The sequence below is a fragment of the Daphnia pulicaria genome, chromosome 12, assembly GCF_021234035.1.
Source record: "Daphnia pulicaria isolate SC F1-1A chromosome 12, SC_F0-13Bv2, whole genome shotgun sequence".
In the NCBI taxonomy this organism is placed as follows: domain Eukaryota; kingdom Metazoa; phylum Arthropoda; class Branchiopoda; order Diplostraca; family Daphniidae; genus Daphnia; species Daphnia pulicaria.
Window position 1 is genome coordinate 2,727,992 of NC_060924.1, and position 27,477 is coordinate 2,755,468.

The 27,477-nt window shown below is 45.0% G+C and overlaps 2 protein-coding genes across 5 annotated transcripts in view; both read left to right on the top strand.

Moving 5' to 3' along the window:
• LOC124316145 overlaps positions 1-27,477 on the top strand; it is a 411,551-nt gene that overhangs the window by 201,885 nt on the left and 182,189 nt on the right. The gene's annotated exons all lie outside the window — the stretch shown is intronic.
• LOC124316119 (histone-lysine N-methyltransferase 2D-like) lies at positions 303-27,448 on the top strand. Of its 4 annotated transcripts, XM_046781851.1 has the most exons (31): positions 303-803; positions 1,574-1,831; positions 2,165-3,386; positions 4,611-4,799; positions 6,334-6,640; positions 7,313-7,351; positions 7,772-7,940; positions 9,753-9,854; positions 9,919-10,023; positions 10,101-10,725; positions 11,263-11,679; positions 15,213-15,543; positions 16,144-16,409; positions 16,555-17,285; positions 17,373-17,999; positions 18,064-18,166; positions 18,261-18,345; positions 18,441-19,320; positions 19,403-19,599; positions 19,664-19,835; positions 19,931-20,154; positions 20,224-20,692; positions 20,761-21,394; positions 25,133-25,236; positions 25,359-25,443; positions 25,513-25,750; positions 25,825-26,018; positions 26,097-26,395; positions 26,466-26,583; positions 26,648-26,767; positions 26,832-27,448. In XM_046781851.1, the coding sequence occupies exons 3-31, from the start codon at positions 2,726-2,728 to the stop codon at positions 26,933-26,935; spliced, it is 8,595 nt and encodes a 2,864-aa protein (XP_046637807.1). In that variant the 5' UTR covers positions 303-803; positions 1,574-1,831; positions 2,165-2,725; the 3' UTR covers positions 26,936-27,448. The 4 variants fall into 4 exon arrangements, with proteins under 4 accessions (XP_046637807.1, XP_046637806.1, XP_046637808.1 ...); XM_046781850.1 differs by lacking the exon at positions 303-803 and having other exon boundaries at positions 1,344-1,831; XM_046781852.1 differs by lacking the exons at positions 303-803; positions 7,313-7,351 and having other exon boundaries at positions 1,344-1,831.

The following is a 27,477-nucleotide window of genomic DNA, read 5'->3' on the forward strand; positions in this document are numbered from 1 at the left end:
ACATACATAATCGTCGGCGAAACCAACGACGACGATGGCGACAGATGGTCTTAACTCCCAAAGTCTTTGCATTGCGGCTGAAATGGAAGGTGGGGCTTATTCATTCCACAGCGTGTGTCCTCCTAAAACCTAGCTCTTTTGGCCAAAGCGAAGAGGCTTCCCTGGGTGTAGTAGTAGTGTTGTGCGAATCGCTATAATCACTACTTAGCACTTGCTTTGGTATCTTGTCTATAGAATCTGAGTCTCTTTTTTTTTAAATTTTTTTGTTCTTTTTAGTTTCCCGTGCTTTATGGGGAGAGGACAATGCGCACTACAAATGACCCGGATTTTATCTTCGGGAAAAAAAGGATCTGACTTTTTAGGTGGGCGATGTCTAATCTCGACTTTTGGTACAAAACGGAGAGCACAGTACAACAATCCCTCGTTGCAAAGCTCCTTTTTTCTTCTCCATCGTGACTTCATTTTGTGAAGCTGGAGCGGCCTCCACTTGACGGGAGAAAAAGTTAAAAGAAAATCCCTTTTTTTCCTTCTTTCCCAGCGAGTTTGCACTTATTCTTTTTATTAGAATGACGACAACGGTGTAAAAGCAGCTCCCAGCTAGAGAGATTTAATGTTTTGTTTGTTTTCTCTCTTTTATACTTCCAGGCGACATTACGACGGCGTAAGTTTCATTGACCACAAAAAAAGGAGAGCTAGAGAGAGAGAGACGGACTTTGTGTGTTCAATCAGCCATTTACTCTACAGCAGCAAGGATCGTTGATGATTAACCTTCGCCAGCCCATCAGAACATTTCCAGCCGAGAGGTGTGTGTATATATTTGGGGTTCTAGATGGCAGCCGCCAAACGACTCACCGACTTTTTTAACGCCAGCCACGTCTTAGTAATCGAAGTCAAACGGGCCATATATATAAATATATATATCGACTGGCTGGTGGTAGTAGTAGTAGTGGTGGGCTTCTCTTTAATAGTTGACTGTGACGGTCGATCGTCGACGTCAACGAGCCAGGCCCAGACGGTTGTTCCGAAACTGGGGGGTTGGAAAATAGGCGAAAAAAGGTTTTTCTTCTTTTTCTTTTTACATTTCCCAGCCAGTCGAAAACAAGTTGCGCGTATAGCGCAATTCACGACGCTTCTCCCCTAGCTCTCTGTCTTCCTCTCTCTGTTGTATAGTAACGATTTATCGATCAGCTGTGTGAGAGGGGCCCCCCCCCCCCCGTTGCCTGGGTTGTCTTACCCCTCCGGAAAAAAAAGGGAGGGTTAGTCCTCCCCCTTTTCTGTGCGTCAGGATCGGTTGCGCAAGCGCCCGTTGATCGACATATCGTCCACGGGCACCAAGTCGGGTCGGCCAGTGAATGTGGATGGAGGATTTAGCGGCGCTGCGGCAGCGATCCGTTCAGTTCGCCACTACACGGTTCGCGCCCGTCCAGCACCAGCCACCGAACTAGACTCCCTTTTAAAACCCCCCAATTTTTTGTATATTTCCGCTTTTTTCATTAGACTGTGTGCGGCCGTCATGGCTCTGTCGACAGACGGAAAATAATATTCCCCAATCTCTTTTGATTGTTGTCAATAGGAACGACAATTTTTGATCCGGGGGTTTGTCTGTTTGAAATCGATCCTTACGTATCGTTTTGAATTATCCAAAAGAGGTTCGAGTGACGTCGAAATAATCAATTTCCTGTGGTGGTGAAACAATCGAAAAGTGCCCCCCAAGAAGTGTGTGTGTGTGTCTCTCACTAGCCTCAATTTTGGTTGAGCTGGGCTACTATCATCGAACGGGAATCGAGCCGGCGTCGATTCTTCCTTTCCCCCCCGCCGTCATAATCATTAGGTATGTATAGACACTATGCACACATTGACTGTTCAACTTGGCTCATCTAAACACCCAAAACATTTCCTCTTTTTCTTTTCCTTGTTTGTCTTCATATTTTCTATTAAACAAATAAAACCCCCCCCCCCAACCAAATTTGGATGTTTAACAACCATTTTCGGTTGTTGTTTGCCTCCCGGTGTAGTATAAGGTCCCTTTTTTCCCTGTATACCTTTTAAAACCTCCCCCCCACCGTCCTGGATGGTAAAATAGAGATAGGGTGAATCCTGGCGATCGATGAGGGTTCCTGCGACTAACTCGTCAGTTATTGTTTTCTCCCATTTTCTTCGACAGGGCAAGTGGCGACGCCTAGACTCTTCTTCTTCACTGGGGTTCTCTCCGTCGATAGAAACTGGCCATGAAAATCCAGGGATCTTAACTGGGGAAAGAAGAAGCCGGAAGCCGGTTCGAGTGGACGGGTGTTGGATTCCTAGGATCGAAAAGAATCGGAACCCCACTTCGACCGAACTTTTTTCTTGTGTTGTGAAAGAAGAAGAAGGAAGGAAGAAAAAAAACGATAGTGGCCGGAACATGTCGCCGGCGGTGGTGATCACCATGGCGACGACGCCTTCAACACAAAATGATACAATTTCTACAGCCAGATAATTGGCACAAGTGCCGCTACCGGCGCAGTTGTAGCAGCAGCAGCAGCCATCAGCCAACACACACACAGTGATCCTTCTCATCTTTTTCTTTTTTTGCTTCCTTGTGGTTGGCGGAGGAGGAGGCTGGCCGGCTGGTTGAGCTGAGCTGGTGGTGTGATCTCTCATCTCCGCTGGACCAGACGATTCCTATCTTTAGGCGCCCGTGATCCATCACTAATCAAAAAGGAAAGAAAAACCAAAGATCTTCACCATGCTGAACTTTGCCAGCAAAATGATCAACAATCTCATCGGAGTGCCGGGCGAAGATGGACAGCCTCCCGGCACTGGCCCACAACAACCATCTCAACAGTCCATGATGATGAGGAATCCGCAAATGGGCGGGCCTCAGCCGCAGAGACCCAATTTCCAGGGAGGTCCCCCTGGACAACAACAGGCTCAGCAGCAGCGACCAGGATTTCCTGGACAACAGCGTCCACCAGGACCCGGTGGAGGACCTGGATTCATGGGACCAAGACCACCCGGTGGACCAGGCGGCCGACCACCTGGACCTGGAGGACCCGGAATGGGACCTGGAGGTCCTGGCATGGGTCCTGGAGGTCCTGGAATGGGTCCCGGAGGTCCTGGAATGGGACCTGGAGGACCAGGCATGGGACCAGGAGGTCCTGGAATGGGGCCTCAACGATTTGGTGGACCTGGTGGACCTGGTGGACCTGGCGGCCCACGTGGAAACGGACCGCGAGGACCTCCAGGTAGCGGTCCCAACCCGCGAATGATGATGCAGGGTCCTGGCGGTCCCCAACCGCGAGGTCCTCCTGGGGGCGGTGGCCCAAGAGGCGGAGGTCCCATGGGTCCACCCGGCAACGGCGGCCCTGGCGGCAGATTCTACCCACCGAACCGACCTCCCGGCCAAGGTGAAATTCGATTACTTATCCCATAATTCAATTGCTCCGTCGTATTTTTATGTCAACACAAAGTGAGAGAGATCCATCGTCGCTGAACGGAGAATAATGGATGGCGTGGGCGAAATTGTCAAAAGGCAAAAGGGTAGGGGGGGAGAAACGGGAAACGGGCGAGAGAGAGAGACGGACAAAGTGCTGTGCTCCGTCTCCATTTCCCCTTGTTCCCCGTTTCGGCCCGTCTCTTCGTACCAGAGCTGGGCGATATAAAAGTCGATGTCAACGAAGTTATCCTCCTCCATTCTGAATAGAGCAAATGGATTTCAACATCCTTTTTTACACACGCCAGAGAGTCGGCGGACCATTTCCGTCTCTCTCCCTCCTTTTTATTTCTTTTTCACGTTTGTCTTTTTAGTCGGGCGAAACGGGACCCATCCCAACTAATTAAAGTCCTGAGAGCCAAAGATGTTGCAACAGCTTCACTTATGTAATTTAACGCGTTCAAAAAACGGTGGGAGCTGCTGGCCCACTCATGCGTCTCTACATGCTTTTTGCCCGCCTTTGAAAATGATTTTCCAGCCCGAAAAACTTTCGCCCGGCCTCGTTTGGCGCACAGCAGGAAATCCTTTTGAGCTCGTGTATATTATACTCGCAGCCTTTTTCATTTCATGTCCGTCTCCCCGCCCGTTTGTTACATTGTTCTTTGGGGGGATATAATTCTTTGGGAGACACAATTTCAATGGATGCGAATGTCAAAAGATGTTTTCATTTTGTCCCGTCTAGAATAAGAGAGAAACGGAACAATCGTCTTTCCGTCAAGTTCAGTTTGAAACAAAACAGCTGGGGGGGGGGGGTGGCCCGTCATCTTTCGGATATATATCCGTCCCTCGACTGCCAATACGCCAACAAACGGGGGGAATAAATCAAGTGTAAATAAATCAAACGAGCCCGGAATCCCAAAGTAGTAGACTCTCGGAGAAACAACTTTTTTTTGAGGGGGTAGAAAAACTTCCATATGCTCTGTGACGTAAACAGTCTATAGGAAATACAGTTTTCTCTCTCTCTTTTTAAAATCCGGATTAAGTGCTGGGCCGATGGAAGAGAAAGAGAGAAAAGGGAGACGAAAAAGATTTGTTTCCGTTGACTGGCTGGATCGATTTATAATTGATTTTGTTCTTCCAACATTTTGGGCCTTGTTTGATTTCATTTTATTTTTCTTTCTTTCTTGTGTGTATTCAGGGCCAGCTGGACCACAAGGACAGCTGAGGGGTCCTTACCCTGGCAGCAGTCCACCCGGCCAACAGATGAGAGGTCCCATGATGGCCAACAATAGCGGGCCGACAGGAGGTCAGCAACCGAGACCGCCTTACTTCGCTGCCGGCGGCGGACCTACCAGCAATCAAGGGCCGGCCATCCGCGGACCTGCAGGTATAGTACAACAATACCCATTTGTATTTTCGTGTGTCTTATCGGCCAGCAACTGTGTCCTTGTTGTAATGTCTTTGGTGCGTGTTGACTCGGTTAAGAAATCAAAAAAGAAGCTCGCAGGTGAAATCCTTAACCATCCCCCGATTCCTTTTATTTCCCTGGGCTTCTCTCTTTCTTTCTCTGTGTGTGTGCTATTGATCCAGTGGTGGCCCAGTCACACACACACACACAGAGGGAACTATAAAGAGAATGAGCGACGTCGGGTAGAGAGAGAGACGGAGGAAATAGAGAGAGAGAGAGAATAATAATGTTCTCTGATTCTTGTTTATTGTGTAATAGACTGGAGGGGGGGGGGAGCTGGTAATGGCGGCTCAGTCATCCTGGGCGAAAGATTGAAAACCCAAGCGCCTCTATAATTTACTTCTCCCTTTTTTTGTTGGATAATCTTTTTCTTTTCTTTTTTCCCTTATTGTAGATTTTTATTTCCATTTTTTGGGCTGATCCTCTCGCCTTCGATCCAATGCAATCAATTTGATCAATGATGGCATCAAAATAAAACCTACGAGAAATGTGTGATCGATATCAGCACATTTCTGGCCGTCGATAATGACACAGCAGTAGGAGGCCTATATTTTAGAAATAGACGGCCCGATTATTCGTAGAACGTCTGTTGATCTTGTGGTGGATGGGCAACCGTTTGGAGTCCAGCCCCGGCCTGATGACATTTATATACATATCTACTTTATGTACATGGATATAAAAAAAGGAGAAGAAGCTGCTGCTCCTTCCATTTCCCGTTTGACTCTCTCAATGGCCAGGGCTCTTTTTGCCTTTTTTTCGCTCCCGCGTTTATTATTGGCACGCAGAGGGATTGGTTTATTTATTATCTACGCGCACTGTTGGTCGTCCATTTCTTCTTCTTCTTCCTTCCTCTCTCTCTCTGGAGGAATGAAAGAAGAAGAAGAAGAAATCCAATCTGCACTCGACCAACGCCGGAATAAGGGACCCCCGACCAAACCCTCCGGACGGACAGACTTTTGCCCGCTATATTGATTGCTGTACTGGGAATCAAAGTAAATAGACATCCGCCACTGACCGCGATAAAAATAAAACATCAGCAGGATTTTTATCTATCTTTTATTCTCCTCTATTCAAAAATAGAAGAAAAAAGAAATTATTTTAACGCCAATGTTTGTTCTTTTTAAAAAACAACAAACAGGAAATGTTTTAAAAAAACCGCTGGGCTGGCCGTCTGATGTTTCACTCTCTCTGCTCTGATGACAAGTCTGAAACAGATCCCCGTTGTTATATATTCCTCCTTTCCTTTTGTTTGGTGATGGTTGAGATCCTTTTATTTCTTTTCTTTTTTCTGCCCGGCACGAGCCACAATGTTTAGCGGCTCATACATATTTTCCTCGAGTGATTTTTGACGCAGTGCTCAAAGTTATTGTTTGGATCATTGTTGAGAGAAACTAGTGGCTGGTGGTGGTGGCCTTTGATCTACTACTTTCTATTTGATTTGTGTTGTTTCCAGGCGCGGGTTCTATTCGGCCTGGCGGGTTCCAGCAGCATCAAATGATGGCTGGCCAACATCAACCGATGATTGGAGGTGCTGGCGGATCATCAATTCAACAGCAGCAGCAGCAGCAGCAGTCATCATCTGGCGTGAATAGCGGGTCGAGTAGTGGCGGTGGCGTCCCAGGAGTCTTTCCCGACGTGGACATGAGCCATTTAAGTGAAGAGGAGCGGATGTTGATCGAGAGCGTCATGGCCAAAGCCCAGATGGAAGAGCTGGAACTCGAGCAGAGTGTCGCCATCACCAAGCCTCAAATCAATTCCAGGTAAACAAATCGCCCTGGCGCCTTTTCACCCCAATTTTCATCCAGGCTAATGATATTATCCAGCTCCTACTCCAATCCCTGGACCTGAAAATAACTTTTTTCCCCCAAAAAAAACTGTGCACACACACAAAATCCTTGGAGAGTCCGAGATGTGTTCCTAGTCAAAACTTTCCTTTTATTGTCTTGTTTGTTTATTGTTTCGTTTGGGCGGAGGGGGTAGTAGCCGGACACATTTTCACAAAAAGTGGGGAAAAAAAAGTTTTTCTCATCCAGCTGTGTCCGTCCTCCCCCCCACTCGTGAACGGGAAAAATAATAACAAGTGGCCCAGACAGAGTCCAAGCCAAGACACACACACACACTCTTGGCACCGGCTCCTGATTATTACACGGTCCTTTTGCGACGCTCAGATGATCATTTTCTATAGTCTAGTTGCTCCTTGTAGGAGTAGTCCAAGTGGGACACCCCCACTCCCCTAAAGGCTAGAAAAGGGGACCTCCCTGGATCAATAAACGCTCCTGGCCCCTCTGTCCTGTCTCTCTCCCTCTTGCATCCGTCGTGTTTTTCTTTGAAATTGACAGAATTAAAAAAAAAAGATCCTGAATTGTTAAAAACTGTAAAATTGCTCCTCGAGTTGTTTTGATTCATTCATTATGTCGTTTATTATTCAATAGAATGACGAAAGGTCAACTGGCCCGCCAAATCTCCCAGCCGTAAGTTCCTGTCGATCCTTGCCTACCGTAGAACAATCATATCTAAATCAAAAGATCTACACAGTGTTGCATGAATCCTTGCTGACGACGCAAATCATTAGACATGCATGAATCCATCTTTGTTTTTAGTCTCTCTCTCGACGTTTTTCAATTATTCACATCCATGTCCATTACGGACGATCAATAACCCTCTGTGTGTAGTGTGTACCTACCAGGATCTGTTGAGTGTGTAGAACTTGTTCCAGCTCCTTTTTTTGTGCCTCAATTATTTATCAGTTTTTCTGCGGTCGGTTCTCTCTGCATGTCTTTTTACTTTACACGACGGACATGTTTGATGTGTCGATAATGTTTTCTATTTTTTTTTTTTATTTATTTTTTGTGGTGGGATGGTCTGTTATCTGGCCGGCTCTGTTGGATCAGGGATCCGCTGGAGCGGGAGAACGAACTGCGCTACACGATCGATCCATTGGGCGGCGGGAGCAACGGCGGCATCAATCGACGGACGTCCATGTCTGTCACGGACATGTCCAACTTGGCGGCCATCAACAACCAACAGCAGAGGCTCTGCAGCGTCTGCTGTCGTCGAGATGTAAGTTGTCCATTTTCCAGTGCTGTCAACCCCGGCCACACACACCAAAATAACTCGTTTCAATCCAGGAGCGATCCTTAAACAAAAAAAAAACCTTTTTGGGGGTTTATTTAATGACGAATAATAAGGAAAAAGTGTTGAAAGAAGAATGGCGCAGCACAGCAAACAGTTGGGTCATTGAGAAATAGATTTTCTCCGTTTATATTTTCCGGGCTTTTCCCAGTGTGGCTAATAAATCAGGTTTTATATGGGAGCTGCTCCGACCGAGTGGAAAGAGTTTAGAGAGAGAAAAAGTGTGCGCTGCGGAGATAGATGGCCTTTCATCACTGGCTATTGCTATTTTTCTTTTTTTCTATTGGCTGTGGCCGTCCAGTTGAAAAATACGAAATATTCGATTTCTCACTGAAAACGAAATTTGACCCTGGGCTGCTGCTCTTAATCGATCCTCGATATTTCTTTTATTTTTTTGTTTTGTTTTTTATTCTCTTCTGTCTACTGCACACAATCTCGGTGTGGGATATATTCGTTCCCCCCCTTTTTTCTTGTTTCTCTCTCCTTGGCCCAGCAGTTTTTGATCATCACACATACAACACACACACACACACAAAAGGGAGATAATGAAAAGCCATCGATCATATCCCCCCACCAACACCACCCACATCATTTCCCCCTTCTCCTGGAGGATGTCACATTCGCCTGAGCTGAGCTGGGGGTTTCCAGGAGCGCCAGAAAAAGATGTTGTCGTGCTCACTTAATTTCTTTTTTGTTTTGTTCGGTTCTGAGAGACCCCGGGAAATTCAAAACCCCTCTGTGTGTTGTCGTCAACTCTCCGTGAAAGGGGGGGGGGGAGAAGAAGGGGGGAGACGTGATGTGCGTGACGAGGGTCTTGTTTCCGCCATCTACAACACGTTCACGATATGTCACACAATAGCCGAAAGGGGTTTTATTTTCGGGGGGGAAATAAGAAAAAGTTCGGAGAATTCCTTTTTAATCTTGATGGAACACACAGACACACACTGGGCGGCCCTGGAATATAAACAGATAGTACATCTCTCCTCGACTCACTGGAATATTTATGTTTCCCCAGTGTTTCCTTCTCTTATTTTTCTGTATATACTGTATGGATGTTGTCCAGCAAGTTAGACATTTATATCCAGCGCCGGATCAATACTTTTGAGTTTGTATACAATGTACAGTTTTGTAGATATATGCCTTCCGGGTGGGTAGGGAGGAGGAGGAGGAAACTTCTTCTTCTGGCTATAACGAAATATGAAATTCTAATCAAAGTCAAGGCAGCATCAAAGAAGAAGAAGAAATAATCTGATTTGTGGGTTGCAACGCGCGTCAACTTTGTCGTTATAGATTGAGATGGATGGGCACTGGGTTTTTGCGCCATCCATCGATAACCAGAAAAATCATTCCCAACCAAATAGAAGATGCGGAACTGGGAGATGATGATGTCACTGCGCAGAATATAGAACCCGAATGTCTACAATGTCCAAAAAGAACTTTTTGGGGATTTTTTTTTTTTTTTCTTCTTCTTCCGGAAATCCACACAACTGGAAATGTCAAGCGGAGTGTAACACGAGACTTTTTCTTCTTTGAATTCTTATTTTTTCCCTTTTGTCGTCTGTGCCCGTCTCGGATGACTCGGGAGAAAAAAGGAGAAAGAAAAGTTATCCGAGCTGCCGCCTCCATTTTCTTTTTCTTTTACCTACGAAATTTTTCCCTCGGCCCGGGAGCGGAAGATATAAAAATAATGATGGCAAATATTATTTTGTTGTTGTTGTTGTTGTGTGGGCGATATAACAGATCAGCGGACGAGATGGACCTCCTGGACAATCGTGCGCCGAATGCCGAACTGTCGTCTGCACCACTTGCGGTGGATACGCCGCTTCCACCTACGACAATAAAGTTCGTATTTTATTCGATTGAAATTTGTTTGTACTTGCAATTAACTTTTAAATGGATGTTGTAGAACACGGTGTGGCTGTGCCGGTCGTGTCTGGATCGACGCCAGAATGCCAACTGGTCCCAACAGCCGCAGCAGCAATCCGGAATGATGAACAATCAACAATCGGCGGTAAATTAAAATTTTTTCAAATTTTTCAAATGAATTGTCAAAATTAAATTTTGTTAACCAAATAAAATTTTGTTCAGATGATGATGAAATCTTCGACGATGAACGACGCCAGCGGACACAGCCTGATGGACTCTTTAGGACGGAACCAGCAGCCGCAGTCACAGCAGCAGACGATGCGTGAGTATTCTAGCGTCACGTCCGATCACGTGACGGACCTTGCGACTCGTTCCGCCACCACCACCTCATCCCTAATGTCCCCAACCACCTTCTCCATCTCCTCACCCGACTCCTACCACCCCTCGACCGCACCCACCGCCGCTCATTCGCCCCTGTCGTCGTCGTTGGCATTCCATTCGGCCTCTTCTCCCGCCGCCACCACCCCGGCCTCACCGAAATCCCAACAACAACAACAACAGCCGGAATTCACGGCGGAACAATCCGACGCGTGGTTCAAATCCGTCTACCAACGGGCGGCGGAAGACGACGACGAAGAAGAAGAAATGAAGGAGAAAATGTCGTTAGTTTTAACCCGATCGCCAACCTCAGGGGAAAATGATCACGCCGGTGGTGGCCACAACGTGATTAGCCCAGTGTCGTACACCAGCCACCGGCCGTTCGTCGACGATAGTCATAGATTGCGCTACCAAGATATCGAGGACGATGAGATGCACAGTAACGGGAGCGAGGAGAACAATCACCAAGGTAAGTTTTTAAAAAACCCGCCATGGCAAACAAAACAAAAAGTGTTCAAACTTTTTTTTTAAATTTCGGCGGGAAGATGCTCATTAAATTCAAAATAATAAGTCTACACACACTTTTGAGAGATCCCCTTACAAGTTTGTGTACACAATAATGGGCTCCTCCCACTTTGGCCAACTTATATGTAGGGTGGGGGCTTGTGTGTGTCTTAAGGCCAGCTGTGTTTGGCAACCAACTTATTCATCTTGTTCATTGGCATCAGCTGGTGCCGAAGAAATCATTTTAAAAAATACAAAAAAGTTTCAAAGGACAGGGTGGGCTGGGGCCGACAAAACAAACAATGGACAGAGTTTCACCAGCTGTCTATTATACCCAATTATTTGAATGGGGGAAAAGCTTGTCAGGGCCGGCTGGCGGATTAAAAAAAAACAATTATTTCCAGGGCCGTCCATTTTATTTTATTTTTCAATTGGTCAAAAAGAAGAAAAGATGGAAATTGAAACAGATTTAACCGAAATGGCACGAACATGGTCGAATTAGGGAAAGATGACAGCGACAACGACTCGTTGCTGGAAGAGTTGGCGACGGTGGCCGTCAAAGAAGGTTCCGATAGCGATGAGAACCTGAGCGACGTGGAAGAGTTGAATCTGAACTGTAAAGACGAGTCGGCGGCGATGGTCGGTGGTAGTAGTCGCTCGATGGGCGAGGCGGACGAGGAGGAGGAAGGAGCGTCGGCCGACTCGTCGGCCGCCTCTTCGCCGCGCTCGGCCGACGCCACCTCGCCCTCGCCCGGCTCGCCGCCCAGCAGCTGCGCCAGCATTACGGCCGCGCTCCACCACGTCTACGAGCACAATCCGGGCGAGGTCTACCCCATCGCCGAGGAGGAGGAAGAGGCGGCATCGCCCACCGCTTCCGACGGAGTCACCAGCCTCAGATGCAGAGCTCGTTTGAATTCAGGTTAGAGAATTCAAATTCCGCGCCAAAAAAAAAGAATTTTTCAAAAAAAGCCCGCCAACCGAAATTTCAAACAAAATCTTTCACACACCGTCCGTGACCCACTTCTCTTTAACTTTAAAAAAAATTAGAATTTTTTAAAACTCATCCTGTTTCCGCCTTTATTTATTCCTTCCGCATCCGGAGAAAAAAAAAATTTATTTTCGCTGACTTGATGAAATTTTCTCCGAATTTCTTTTTTTCATTTTTTTTGGCTTTTATTTTGATTTGAAATCATTTCGGCTATGCACGATGAGCACTCCGAGCACGTGGACAGTCTCTCCTCCCGATCTTCCGCACGATCCGGCATTTCCATAGTTTCTCTCTCTCTACCCATCCACCTTCCGCCGCCGCCCACTTCCGTCGTTACATTTATAATATAATATCGCCAAGTGGCTCTTTCATCTTACAGTCGACTGAGTTTCTTCTCATTTTCCCGTTAACTTATTAGCTGTTATCTTTATTTATTTCCTTTTATTCTGGGGTATTATTTTATTAGATTGGGAAGGAAAATTGACACTCGGAACGCGTTCGTTCATTCCGCGTGTTTAGAGCTCGGGCCGCCGGAGTGAGCCCCTCGGGGGAAATGTTCTATATATATTTCACTCCTAATTAAACTCATGTTGACTTAAGATCCGGAAGGCGAAAATAGAAAAGAAAAAAAGGAGTCGGCCAATTTTATTCCGGAATGCGGATGCCCGGAAGCGATTCTACTTGCACGAAGGGGCTAGAGAGAGAGAGAAATGGAAATGTTTAAATTTCCCTCCTAATGATTACACAGACATTTTTCATGGGAAAAGGGGGGAGGGGTAGGGATGGATAAGAGGAGCTATAAGGAAAATGAAAAACGTGAGTTGTAGTCGGATGTGTTTCTCCTTCATTTCCCTCGAGGAGACAATGAAATGTGTGTGTGTCTGTTTCAAAGAAAAGAAACGGGAGGAAACACAAACACATCCGGTTGCATGGGGGTCTCTATCTTGGGAGTTGCGGATGAAAAACACCGAAAAGAAAATTTATTCAATTCGCGCCGTTATTCATCTCTTCTCTCTCCTTGTTTATTTTTCAAGATCTAGAAGAATGGAGGGCAAAGAAAAAATCTAGAACGATATGCACTCTCAAAGTCGCGTTTTTTGTTATCGATCCGGCGGAAGAGTTTGACATAACAGTGTGACCGTCGTTCACCACACCTCCTTTCCATATCGTGGCTTTTATCTGGGCGCCTTTTTCATTTTGTTTGTTTTACTTTTTTGCGGAAGAATAATAATAATTCCGCCCGCTGGCTGGATTCCGCCCTCCCTCTCTCCTCCAGACTCATCCATCCGTCCAGCGAATTTTTTTTGTCTACTTCTTGCTGTGTGTGTGTGTGTGTGTCACGCTTCCTGTGTGTGTGTTCTCTTCTTTTCAATGTCGTCATTTTATTTTGCCCCCAAAATCACGTCACGCTTATTACAAATGATCAATGTTTTTAGCTCAAATGACGTCACGACTCTCATTGACGTGATTTTTCTGCATCACCCGTCTTCATTCTAAAAAAGAAAAAATTAATTTTTCTGATTTTCCTATCTCCTTTTATTTAATTTGATTTAATTTTCTGGCTCTCTTGGTTTTCATGTGCTTCCAACAATATCCAACATAACAAAACAAAAAATCATCCGCCACAACGATATATTTCTTCTTCATCAAAAACATACCACTTATCTAAACTTATACTATACTACTATCATCTATTTTTTTTTAAAACATCCATTTGACGCACTTTATTTTTATTCACAACCGTTTTCCGATGGCGGTTTATTTTTTCAAATTTATTTATTAGCGAGATATGTCGACGCAGGTCTTCCTAATTTTTTTTAAAAATTATTATTATTATTTTTTAAATGTAATTTTACTTAAAAAAAAAAATTCAATCCTGAAACAAGACGAAAAGACGGCGAAGAAACGCGCATATCCGACAGCCCCTCCCCCACTACGCAAATGTCCTCCAATTGAATCCAATATAATTGATGAAGTGAAATATTTTTTTTTGACATGTCTTTCATATCCCATTGATTTTTTGTCTCTTCTTTCCACTTTCGACGTTACTTCATTTAATTTAAACGTTACTAAAAAAAAGTTTAATTTTATTTAAAACTAGAAAATTAACCGAATCTTGTTGGCTCTTTTGATTTTTTTAAAAATAACGGATCTAATTGGAAGCACATACATAGATGTACATTATCAAGTTTCTAGCCAAAAAATTGTAACGAGTAATCAGAAAATCGTTGTACACATTCGAGATATATATTTTTCTTCTTATTCATTTCATTTTGAACCCCATTTATTGACATTTTTCAGTTGTAGAGAGTGATGGCCATTATTTCTTTTTGCGCATTTTCTATTTTATTTTTTTATTAATTCCTGGCTTGTTATTTTTGAAACACTCACCAATTTTTTAAAAAAAGAAAAATAAAAAACACCCCGAAATATTTAGAATGAAAACGCCCCATCACAAAATGGGCGCTCTTCTATATTTTTTAAAAATTTGATTTGATTTAATTTATTTTTTTAAACCTTTAACTCTCGCATGTTGACCCTGTCTCTCTCTCTCTCTGAAATAGTCAATTTTGAAAAAATAATTTATTCATCTAATATATGTAAATTAGATTCTGACATAATTTGAAAAAGAAAATTTAATGGCGATGGCGACATAGTTTAGTGAGCACAAAAAACACATAAAAATTGTGATCAAAAGGAAAACTCTTTTTTTCTTCTTCCTTTTGATCTTCCACCGGGTCCTGCCAACAGGTAAGAAAAAGAACTCAACAACTTTTCCCTTCTTTTTTCTTTATTATTATTTTTTGAAAAATTTTCCATCACATTTGAACATTTTGCGACTCTCTCCCCAAGTGGTCCAGACAATTTCCCCCTCGAAATTTATTTCAAATCAAAATTTTTTTACCGGCTGTGCGCTCGCGTCCAATGTCTTGAGAAAGGATTGAAAAACAAACAAAACAAGAAGCCAAATTAATGTCTATCACTTTTTATATTCGACGCAGAACAAAATTCGAAATGAGAAAAAACGACGAAAAAATATTTAAAAAAAAAATGAAATTTCGACGAAACAATTTTGACATGGAAGACCTGCGTCGACACACAAACAAATACTATCCTCTCTACTCTCTACTCTCTACTCTACTCTCTGCTCACTTTCACCTATACATCTAAACCATTTCACCTGCTTATACAATATTCCCAACCCCCCTGACACCACCTCCACCCACCTATTGACCCACCTTCCACCCACTCTTATTAGTCAATCTACTACCATCGACCGATAAATATCTCTATAACCTCCTATGTGTGTGCGTGTGTTTAGCTTGCACTATTTATATACCTTGTTATATCCTGATGTGTCTAACTGATTGGCTTTTGATGAGAAATGACATGATTGTGTTTGATTAACCCCTCGCCCAGCCCAAATCATAATAACCGGAGAACCTTGTGTGTGTGTTGATCAGGATCGGGGATCGAAGGAGGATCGGCATTGGCCATGTTTAACGATCAATTGACGACGGCCAACGCCCAGATGAGGATCGGCTCGCCGACCAATGCTCTTTACAACCGGTCCAGCGCTTCCTCCTCATCGGCCAATCCAGCGGCGACTCCTGGGCTCCTGCGAGGACCTCACGATCCATCGGCTCCTTCTTCCTCATTATCATCGTCCAACTCGTCATCGAATTTGATGAGCCACTTTGGATCGTCGGCCATCCGATTCCGATCATCCACCGAGTCCAGCAGCGCCACCGCCGGCCCAGCAGCATCCGCCACTACCAACTTTAAAGACGAAAGGTTAGTCAACGCTTCTCATGATGGATGGATAAGAGCGGGGCTAGGATTTTTGTGTTCACATACACACACAGGTCGATATCCCAAGTGGGACTGCCTAAAAGGGTGGGATCTGCCCGTCTTGTGCTATGTGGACATGCCCCGTTTTCCTTTTCCTTCTCTCCCGTTCCGTTTTCCGTAAAGAAGAAGCAGCTCAGTATTGATCTTCCATCCGCTTGCGGTCGTCGTGCTCGCTGCGACTCTCTCGCTCGAGCCGGCCCGGATCGATACCCCTCCTTGTGTGTCCTTCTTTTCTATCCACCCTCCTTGTATCGATATTGACTATACTACACCCAGTGTAGTGTAGTAGAGCAGAGACAACTCACAAGTCTTGTCCTTCCATCACACAGTCCACACCCACCACCCGACCATTTTTTGGTTGGCTTCTTCTTCCTTCCGTCTTTTATTTTCATTTTCATTTTTGCCCCATTCCGGCGAGAGGGGGCAGGCCAGCCAGACAGACTCCTCACTTTGCTCTGCTCTGCTCTCTGCGATTGTCATTTGTGCGTTTGGGAGTCCTTCAATGTGATCGTCATCTTTCTCGATTCCGGCCATGTTTCGCAGGATGCCTTTATCGCCCACCGGGATGGTGGTCGGCACGGCCGGCAGCAATCAACTCCTCCATCACCAGCAGCAGATCCAGATCCAGCAGCAACAGTACAACAACGACATGTTGGGTCACGACCCCATGTTCAATCAACAGCAACAACAACAGCAGCAGTTACAGCAACAACAACAACAGCAGCAGCAGCAGCAGCAAAGTGGAACTGCTGCTGGCAAACCAGCCGGAACCATCACCGGAATGCTGGCCGATTTCAGCCGAGCTCTGGGTACGTTTTTAAATTTTATAGATGTCATTGTCGAACTGAAACGGCCTTGTTGGTTTTTATGGTGTAGTTGTCGTACATAAAAATCAGTTGAATGGAATCCCCCCCCCCCCCCAAACCCAATTGTTTTTTTGTTACACACTATCAGGACTGGGCAGCAACGCCACCCGGTCGTCACCTTCTGACCAGGCATTTGGCCAGCAGTTGAACGACGCCAATCATCAGCAAGGCCAGCAACAGCCACACCATTTGCAAAACGCTGCCGGCAAGATGAACACTCCCCAGCAGCAATTGCAAATGCAACAGCAACAACAGTTACAACAACAACAACAAATGCTCCAGCCGGGCGGATTGAGTCAACAACAACAAATTCAACAGTCGCCGAATCTTTATTTCACGGCCGCCGATGGATCGACTAATCTCCTCGTTAACCAGAGCTTGAACCCTTTCACGGGCCAACAACAACAACAGTTACTACAAGGCCAACAACAACAACAACAGACAGCGATGCAATCGCTCCAGCCGCAAACTGGTCTCGCCGGCCAACAGCAATTACAAGCCGCCAATTACGCCTCGTCGGTCTTCCCCAACAACAGCGCTCTATCGCAAATGGACCAACAACAACAGCAGCAAATGGCTCTACAACAGCAGCAGCAACTTCAATTACAACAGCAGCAACAACTGGGTCAGGCGGTAAACACCAATAATCAGATGATGGTTAATGAAAACACAGTCGGCGCCCAGTTATTCCAGCAGAATAAACAGTTGACCCAAATCAATTCGTCCAACCCCCAGTCCCTGCAACAACAACAACAGCAGCAGCAGCAGTCTTACGGTCTGGTGAATGCGAGTGGAGGTTATGTCCAGCAAGTAGCTCAGGTTAGTTATCATAACTGAATTTAGAATAATAATTCCATTATATTTCAGTTTTGTAATTGAATCATTTTCGACCCGGTCCGTTGGCAGCAATTTGAGCAGAGCGGAGTGGCGGCCGTCATTGCTTCCCAGCAACCCATCAACCCCTTGACCGGGTTGCCGGAACAACAGCAACAACAACAACCCAACTTATACGGTGGTCAGCCTACGTCGTCGGCCTACCAAATTCCTGGGACGGTGGTTGCCGGTTCGGTGGGCATCGATCAACAACTTCACAGGCCGCTGGGCCAGCAGCAATCGACGCTCATTCAACAACAGCAAGCGCAGCAGTTGATGGGCAATCATCCGCAAAATCACCTTATGAGCGATCCCGCCAATCGAATGACCCTGTTTAACCAACAACAGCAACAACAACAGCAGCAGCAACTGCAGACGGCGGCTCTGGCGGCCGGACAAGCCCAGCAACAACAACAACAGCAGCAGCAACAACAATCGATCCACCAGCAGCAAATGATGCAGCAAGCCGCAGCCCAGCTGCAACAACAGCAGTCCATTATCCAGCAGCAACAGCAGCAACTGCTCATGATGAACCACAGCAGCAGCAACCAGGATTTCATGCAGATGCAGCACCAGGCCCAGCACTCGAAAAAACTCCGCAAGATCGGCACGGTTCAGAATTCCGCCCTAGAACTGCAACAACAACAACAACAGCTCATGGTAAAACCCACAAACATTTTCCAAAGAAAAAAGTTTTTTTAAAATATTCCTGCGGAATTGTTAGGCTGCAAACAAGATGACTCCGCAAGCCATCCGGAAGAATATGTTGGCGCAACAACAACAACAAAATGCTCCATCGGCCTCCCTGCTGCACCAGTCGTCGATAGGTTCGTAAAAAGTTGTTTGTAACTCGTATCGATTGGTTGATGGTTGGGCCATTGAATTAAAAAAACGATCCTTGTCATTTCCCCCCCCACCCAGTTCCGGATCCGAACAAGACGAGCCACTCCGATCTCTACGGCAGCGGCAGCAGTTCCATGCTGAGATCCGCCGATTTACTGCACAAGTCAGTCGCTTTTTTGTTCATATTGTCCATGTGCAAATTTATTCTAATGAAAAATTCCTTTTCTTTTTGTTTCCGTTTTTTATTTCCTTACGCAGGAGCAGGATCCGGTTGATCGATGGGCGACCTTACAGTCCGACAGCGTCGCCGGAGATCGATCTGCTGGGCGGAATGATGCGTCCAGGCCCTGCGGCTCACTCGTTCATGATCGGCGGAGGTGGTGGCGGTGGGACGCCGATCACGACGCCGATGGGCACTCCGGCCGGAACGCCGCGAGGAGGCACCCACAGTCGTGACAGTCGCGATCTCCTGGCCTGCGACTCGCCCGACACGCTCAGCGAGACGGACTCACAAGCCTCACTCCGGCTGAGACGGAAGCTGCCGCTCCTTCCGCCCGACCAGGAGGCCGCCCTCCTCCCGTCGGTCCAGAAGAAGAAACTGGAATTGGCCAAGAGCCAACAACAGCAGCAACAACAGCAGCAGCAGTTAGTCAGCGTCCAGGAGCGGATCAAGGCCTACAGCAATTTGCGGCAGGGCTCGCTGACGGAAGCCAACACATCCAGCGGAGGAGTTGACCGGGGCTACAGCAGCGGGGCGTCGGCCGCCTCCTTCAGCGGATTAACTCGCCCGACCTCCGAGACTAATTTGCGACAATTGGCTTACGGCGAATCCATGGCCAGTTCGCTGGCCGCCCGACCCGGATCGGCCCACGGACTTTTGCAGGGGTCCAGCATCGTCAACGCCAACGGATTACGATCGTCCATCAACAGCAATTTGACGTCGAGCAATCTGGCCGGCGGCGTCGGCATGGCCCGCTCCAATCCTTCCATCAGTGTCAAATCCGAGGACCAGACACTCCGCGAAAGTTTGGCGGCCATCCTTCCGCCGGATTTGCGGCACTTGGTCGGAGCTCCCAGCACCAACTTGGTGATGACCACATCCTCGACGACCAACGATTCGTCGACCATCCTCAGCGTCGTAAGTTTAGACACCCGAAACGGGCAAACTTTTACCAAACCGGAAGTTTATTCAAATTTTATTTCTTTTGGGTATTTGGCAGGGCGGAATTCGGACGGCTGCACTAGAAGACTTGCGCGGATCACCGTTGACACGTCGCCGAGCCTTGGAGGAGGAGCTGCAGAGACTAACGGAGGATCGGGCTCGACTCAGGAACCAAACGGACAAGGACCGCGAACGGGAGCTGAGGATCCGCCGCGAGCTGGAAAAGTTTGCCGCACTCAGAGACCCGATGAAAAGGTAAAAATTCAATTGCCAATTTCTCTTTTTCATTTCTTAAAAACCATTTCGTCTGGCGGATTAGATTCGATACTCAGAGGCGGCCGGGCAGCGCCGCCGCCGGACTCATTGGAGCAGCTCAATCATCCGCAACTTCCGGCGTCTCCTCCCGACTCCGCAAAAGCCGAGGGCATCGACGGCAGTTGTCCGATCCCAGAGTCTCTTCGCTCATGCGGGAACGCGAAGAATCTTCTGACGTAAGAAAAGGACCGGAGGAAGTCCTTTTTTTGTTTTTTAAAAAGATCCCAGTGGTCCGTTTATTTTATTTTATTTCATTTTGGAACGTTGACAGAGATACTCGACGGCCAGATCTCAATCGATGAGCCGGGCCAAGGCTTACGAATACGAATCGATGGAAGAGCTGAACATGGGCGGCGGTGTGGGGATGGCCAATAAAGCCGATTGGGATCGCCATCGATCCATACCGACTTCTTATTCCGGAAGTGCTCTCAACCGACTCCTCACCGAGGACGACGATTTCCTTTCGCGGAAATACTCGGCCGTCGGTAGCCGGAGGTAAATCCTCCCTTCCCCTAAAAAGCGAAATTAACCCGATCCTTATACTAATCATATGATCCCTTTCAGGACTCACGCCAGGAGATCCAGCGATGGAGGAATGACCATGACTGACTATCTGATGGATCCTTCTTTGGTCGGGTTGACGGGCGGTGGATCCTCCCATCACCAATCGGGCCAGTCGAGTCGATCCCGTTACGCCAACGATCCTCGGATGTTGACCCGAGGACTTAGTTACGACATTGCCGATCGCAGTGGAATGATGCTCGGCGGTGGACACCACGGCGGCCATCACGGCCATCACAATTCCAGCGGCCATTCCAAATCGATCCTCTTGTCGAGGAAGCCCCGATCCTGGCATCCGTCGCCTTACGGCAGCGACGAAGAGTTCCTGGACGCCGAGGACGACATCCTGACCCGCGAGGCCAAAAAACAGAGGATCAAGGCGGAAATCGCACGCCGGAGGCAACAAATCGAACAGAATTCACGACTCCACGACGAATTACTCCGCCTGTCCCGTCTGCGCGAATCCGGTGACGTAAGTTGTTGGCCCGTCTCGATCCCGATCGATTCACATTCGGACATTTTTCGGTCGATTTCATTTAGGTGAGCGGTTATCAGACCAATCACGGACTGGTGGGCGGGAATAGTTCCGGCGGATCCTACGGTGGCGGCGGCGGAAACGCTGCCCGGCTAGCGGCCGCCGCCAACAACTCGTCCGTTTTGCGATCCATCAACGACATTTTGCGGGAAGATCGGGATTTCATCCATCGATCCCGGAGCAGTTCCAGCGGCGGTCACTTGTACCAGCCGGATTACATGGGCGGAGGTCATCACCATCACGTGTCTCCTACCCGACGTCCGTACCACCACATGTCGTCGGCCCAGCACCACCAGTACGGGTCGCATTCGAGAGGTGCCAGTCCGGCCCGCAGTTCGGGCAACTATTCCGGCGTGCCGACGGAAGAGGAGCGCAGCATGGAGCGTCTGGCCTCCACATTCCGGACGGAAGACTACACCAGCAGTCTCTACGAGCGTCTGCACGATTTCTCGCCTCTGGCCAGCGATCCTGAGCTGGGCGGCGGAGGCGGTGGCGAACACATGATGATGTACAACACGGGGGCCGGTCCGACGGCCATGCCGCTCTTGCCGGACATGCCCAGCCGGTCGCGAAAGCTGCTGGAGGATTTGGCCTACGCCAGCGCCAACGATGCGCCGACGATGCACATCCAGTCACGAGGCAAGTACGGAGGAGGAGGAGCGTCCGGGGCACATCCGCACAGTACCTCGCGCTATTTGTCGCCGCGCTGAATTTTTCTGTCGTTTTGAATTTCGGCGCGTAAAAATTTATTTCAAAATTTAAAAAAAAAAGAACAAAATTTTTTGATCAAATGGCCATCATCATCCTCACATTCCCGTTCCTAAAAAGAACAAAAAATAAAAAACAGGAATTTTTTGGGGGAGGGTTTTATTTCCCCAAATAATTCCGTCATGGAACCGAATTCTCCGGCGTGCCACCAGCGCAACATTTTGAATTATTTTTCAATTATTTTTATATTTTCGGTCATCACAAGTTTTTTGGGCGGGATTTTTATTTTTTAAATCTTCAAAACGAGCTCGATATTTGAACAAAACAGCACAAAAAACTTAAATTTTATTCATTTTAAGAGCCGGGGAATCCCAGCAAATTTAGAAAAATATTTGATTTTGATGTGGAATTAAAGAGAAACAAAAAACAAATGGACTCTTGGCCATAGACAGTCAGTTTTTTTATTAGGAATGAATTTCCCACTTCTGAATTATTTTTTTTTTTTCCTAATTTGCATTTTTATATTTAAAAAAAAGAGAAAAAAACAGAAAAAAATTTAATTTTCTTCTATCCTTTTTTTTTTCTTTGGATGATGACGCGTCTCGACCGAGCAATTTAAAACGTGTGTCTGGTTTTTGTGTCCCGGTAGTTTTTTCTCTCTTTTTTCTTTTTTAAAAAATTAATTTAGTGACATCAGCCTTTTCATCGTTTTCCTTTTTAACGCGTCACTAAGATATTTCCAAAAAAAAACATTTGACTATCTATTATCATCATCTTTTTCTCATTTGTGTTTGACGCTTTTGATGTGTTCCACACCACCCAACCATCTTTTGATCACACCATTTTCTTTTTTTCATTTTCTTTCCTTTTCTTCATTACTTCTTGATTGATTTTCAGTTTGATCTTTTTTCCCATTTAAAATCCAGCAGGCACAAGAATTTTAAAAAAAAGAAAAGATTATCGATTTTATATTTAAAATGGAAAAAGAACCAAAAACAACATTTTTTGAGTAGATTGTGTATTTATTCCTATCAGTAGTATTTCTTTTTTCTTTCCTTCGGTGTATGTTGTGTGTGGTCTTGGTAAAAATTATTCGTTTTCGTCGTCAAAGCACCGTATTATATTTCTTAGTAGGTCAAGCCCCCCCCCTCCGATCCCGCCATTTATTCATTCCCATCAATATAAATAATTCCCCGACTATTCCATTGATGAAATTAATTTTTATTTTTATTTGTAAAATTTTTAAAAACGAGAGAAATGTTGGTTTTATCTCTCTCTCTCTCTGGGACATTCTGCTGCACACACACATTTCATATAATGTCGTTTTTTTGAATGACGTATTATTATATTCCCTCAACTGTTTCATTATTTATAGTGGGACATCCCCGAATTTCTAATTCATTTCTATTGATTTTAATTTTCCTTTGGATGGCATCATTTCGTAATTTTACCTTTTTTTGGTTTATTATTCGTGCAAGAATTAATTTCAATTGGATTGATGGAAATGATGGGCCATATATACATAGTAGCCATGTGCACTTGTCTCATTGATATCGTGACCCTCCCTTTTTAAAAATCCCGCCTCCCCCACTATTCCCCCCCCCTCGACCTCTATTCCTATTTAATGAAGAAAAAGCAGCAGCTCTTTTTTTAAATTTCATTTTAGAGAGTCGATCGAAACAAACAAAATTTAGTTTTTTTTTTCAATTCCTGGTGCCTTATGAACCGACCCGATATTTAACTCTTCTTAATTAATATTATCCCCCCTCCCCTCCCAAAACAAAAATCGTCGACGCCCCCCCCCCCCCTATGATGCAATATTTAATATATCTCTCTCTCTCTGCGACTGATTAGAAAGATTTTTAAAAAATTTAATTTGGATTCGATCCACGGATTGAATTGCGTCAGTGTTTTTACTTTGAAAGAAAAAAGGGAATCACCAAACTTTTAATTTCCAATTTTCTCTCTGGAAATTATTAAACGTCACTTATAATGTCGATAGCAGCGCACTTGAACGTCATTTTTGTTTGACAGAGAGATAACCTGTCAACCGATCAATAAAACATGATGGAGGATTTCTTTAACTCGCATGATTATTTTCTTCTTTATTCCCCTATTTTATCATTTTTTTTAAATTCAATTTATCGTTTGATATTTATTTGATTTTTATTGCATTTTTTATTGAATTTTTGAAAAAGGCGCGTTATCATAATGTTGCTGCTGGTGGTCTGAACGCTCGGATTTGTTTCCAATTGACACTTTGGGGGAAATAAGGGATCTCGCGAGATGTTTGTGTGTGTGTGTGTGTTCCAGAGGGAATCATTTTTCCATATCTTTCCCTCCAAAATTGTTTTATTTTGAATTTTTTTCCCCCATTTTTCACTCTCTCTCTCTCTCTCTGATTTTTGCTCGTTAATAATCCCCCAAACAAATTTTGTGGGCCTTTTTTTCGTAAAAAAAAATTTCGTGCAATTATTAGCTGCGTGAAAAAACTAAAGAGAGAGAGAGATATCAAACCCGTGAGGGACAATTTACATATTTCCAGCAGACCATGCATATACGCAATATATCGTTATATATGTGTTATTGCCTCATTCTCTTTTGAACTCTCCCTTGGGGAAAAAATCAAAGGCATCAAATTCTATCCCTTTAATTCCCCATCCCTAATAAAAATAATTAAATTTAAATTAAAAAAAAAAAAAAAATAGAGACAAACCAAAATCGTGTGTGTAAAATGTCAAAAAGTTTTTTGGGGCTGCTGCTGTTGGATTTTTTTTTTTTTAATAACAAAAATTATTTCCTTGTCTCCCCTCCCTTGCCACCACAACCCCCCACCACCACCACCCCCAACACTTCATTTTTTCTCTCTCTCTCTCTAACTCTCTCTAACTCTACTCTCTACTCTCTCTCTCAATTCATTGCATGTAATTCTCATCAATGTTGGCTGGCTAATTACACGTTTTTTCGGGCCTTCGTCGCGCAAAAAGAAAACTAACAACAAATCCTTTTTCTCTCTCTCTCTCTATCTTATTAGACATTCGATCTATTATTCTTCTATTATTATTACATTACATAACAATCACTAAATGTATTTCATTAATGTTTATACATATTAACTCGATTTAAATTATCGCATTTATTGGAGCCAAAAAAAACTGAGTGTCTTCATTTGACATTATTTTATTTTATTTTTTATTTTTTAAATATTTCCAAAAGTTGTTGTTGTTGTTGTTTTGTCGTTGATTGTGGCAAATCGATTATTTTTTTTCTCCATCGGCAGTCGATTTAAATCACTTGGAGAACAGGCACACACGCACTCAGAAACAAAAACATTGAAATTATTGTACTACCACGAGCGGGTTTATCGTCGAAACAAACAGTTTTCGATTGCTCCGGCGAGTAGAAACGTCATCCATCACATTAATTATTTTTTTATTTATTTTTTTAACATTTTATATTTATATTTTTTAAAAATTACTTTATTATTATCTTTGTGTAAAGTAAAATGATTAAAAGTTGGGTTCATTCCGGACCGGTCGAGTACTGTAGAGTCGAAAAAGTTAAAATTATAATTTCTTTTAAATCAGGTTTTATGAAAAATTTTCGCGGTTTTTTTTTTAAATTTTGAATGAGAAAACAAAAAATGTTTGACATGTTTCGTTCCATCAGGATATGAGTATTCACCTGATTATGACGGTGGAGATCCTTGCTATTCGGAGCCGGAAGAAGACAACCGCAATCAATACCGTCGCTCATCCAACCGCCCATATGAGGTTTGTTTCTATACTATAATTGAATTGAATTTTCTAAATTTCAAAAAACAAAAAAGGGAAATCGATTGCGACTATAAAAGATTTTTCGGGGGGTGTCGCACGAACGCCAATTTTGTTATTAGCACAAAGGACCAGGTAAAAGACGCTATCCATTTCCCACCAAAAGAATCCTGTTGACATGCGATGCCAAATCCAGCGCTACTACAGGTAATTCATTCATTTTCTTATTCGTTTAAATGAGTGTCCAAATTATTTTATTTTATTTTCATCGTCAAGACAACGGATTGGGAATGCGAGTGGTGGGCGGATTGGAGATTCCCGGCAGTCGGCACGGCGAAATCGGAGCTTTCGTGACTGAGATTTCACCTGGAGGTGTGGTCGACACTCACGGCGAAGTCCAAGAAGGCGACCAGGTCCTCGAGTGGAATGGCATCCAGCTCAACAGCAAATCGTTTGAAGAAGTTCAGAGTATCATCTCATCCACCCGAGGCGAAGTGGAGATTGTCATTTGCGGGTATCAATAAACGACTCACGCAATCCCGTTTTTATCTTCTAACCGTTCACGATCCTATTTTTGATTTCCACCAGGGAGAAGGCCAGCTCGCAGTACGCCGAGTCCAACGTCCAGCAATATACGAGGACCATTGCTGGCCCACGCGAGGAAATCGACATGAACGGAAATAGCAACAACCGGAATCATATGACGAGTGAACTCAGCACGGCTTCGCCGACGGAAGTCGTCCCTCAGCCGCCAACTGGACCTCAACAGCCGGTCGTTAAAGGTATATAAATAAATAATTCTCTCAATAAATATTTCTATACCTGATGAAATAATCGCCGGATCGATAACGGGTGCGCAGGGATCATTCGGAATAAAGTCCCGAAACCGGAAGAATGCTTGGAGGACCCTGAAGTGCGGAAGCGCAAGTGGACACTGCCTCTGGGTCAAGTCCAATTACTTTCCTGCTACGACAGCCGGGCTCACATCCTTTACGTGACAATCATCCGGGCCAGAAAACTGCAAACCCGACGACCCAATGGCGACGCCCGACCCGATCCGCTTGTCCGATGTGTTCTGCTTCCGGGTCGGAAAGTCGAAAACGAACGCCGGACGCGCTATTTGAGCCTGACTAGCGATCCGGAATGGCACCAAACTATGGTTCGTTTCAATTCAAACTGTTTAACCTTTCATTTTTGTTTAATTTTTGTTTATTTTTTGTTTAAATTAGGTTTATCCGGCTGTTCCGCCCGCCGATCTCATCAAACGTCAACTGGAAGTGACGGTGTGGCATCACCAATCCGACGGCCGACTCGAATTCCTTGGTGAATTCCTTCTCGATCTTGCTGGTAGCTAAATTTGAATAAATGTTAGCATGAAAACACTTAAATATGACTTTTATGACGTTCAAAGATCCAGGAACTATTGACGAACAGCCGCATTGGTATACATTGCAAGATAATTCCGGCGGATTGGCCAGTCTACCAATGGCTCCAGACCACGGCAACGAGTACACAAACGGCAAACCTGCAGGTAACAAGTTGCTAAGAATTTAATCAAGTTGATTTATTCCTAAATTTGTATTTGTTTAAACAAGGTTCCCAACAAAGAAGTAGTATGGCAAGGGCTAGCATGTCTTCCGGACTCATGATGGATTCTTCTTCCTCCGGATGTCACGGAGCGGCCTGCACCATTCTCTGAATTCAATTAGTGTTTGAAAAAAATCCGATCATCATCGACACGTTTCACTTAATTGTTGTTGTTATTGTTGTTGTTGGAGACGTTGTTTCATTGTCGTGTCGTCGTTAAGTGTCTGATGTACTATTACGCGATGTGTATCATATCATTTCAGTCAACGAACCATATCTCTGTTTGGCGTCAACATCCATTCTCTCAACACATGCAATCAATTTCGTCAATCCATTTATATATGCTCAACATCATTTGATTGTTATTACCTCTTCGACATTCTACTCTTTTTGTGTTAATTGTGGACGATTATTCTGTCTGTGATGTTCTGTGTCCCTAAATTCACACATTCCCATCTCATTGTCAAATGCACTTGTACATATTCAAACATAAGCTCGGCCTGATTTCTAGGTGTTAGCAGCAGCCAGCCTCTCTGTTCTTCTCGTTTCAAAAACGCCCGTTTATATATTGTTGGAGCCCATTGTGCGTAAAGCATTGGTGGTAATAAACTAGATGGAAGCCGTTCTTTTATTCGTTCGTTCAAAATTTGGGAA

Excerpts from the sequence above, each read along its gene's own strand:
- LOC124316119 (XM_046781851.1), top strand. The coding sequence starts at position 2,726 with ATGCTGAACTTTGCCAGCAAAATGATCAACAATCTCATCGGAGTGCCG. Across the intron at positions 19,836-19,930 it reads AACGCGAAGAATCTTCTGAC|AGATACTCGACGGCCAGATC; the intron begins GTAAGAAAAGGA and ends GAACGTTGACAG. Across the intron at positions 21,395-25,132 it reads GATGCACATCCAGTCACGAG|GATATGAGTATTCACCTGAT; the intron begins GCAAGTACGGAG and ends TCGTTCCATCAG.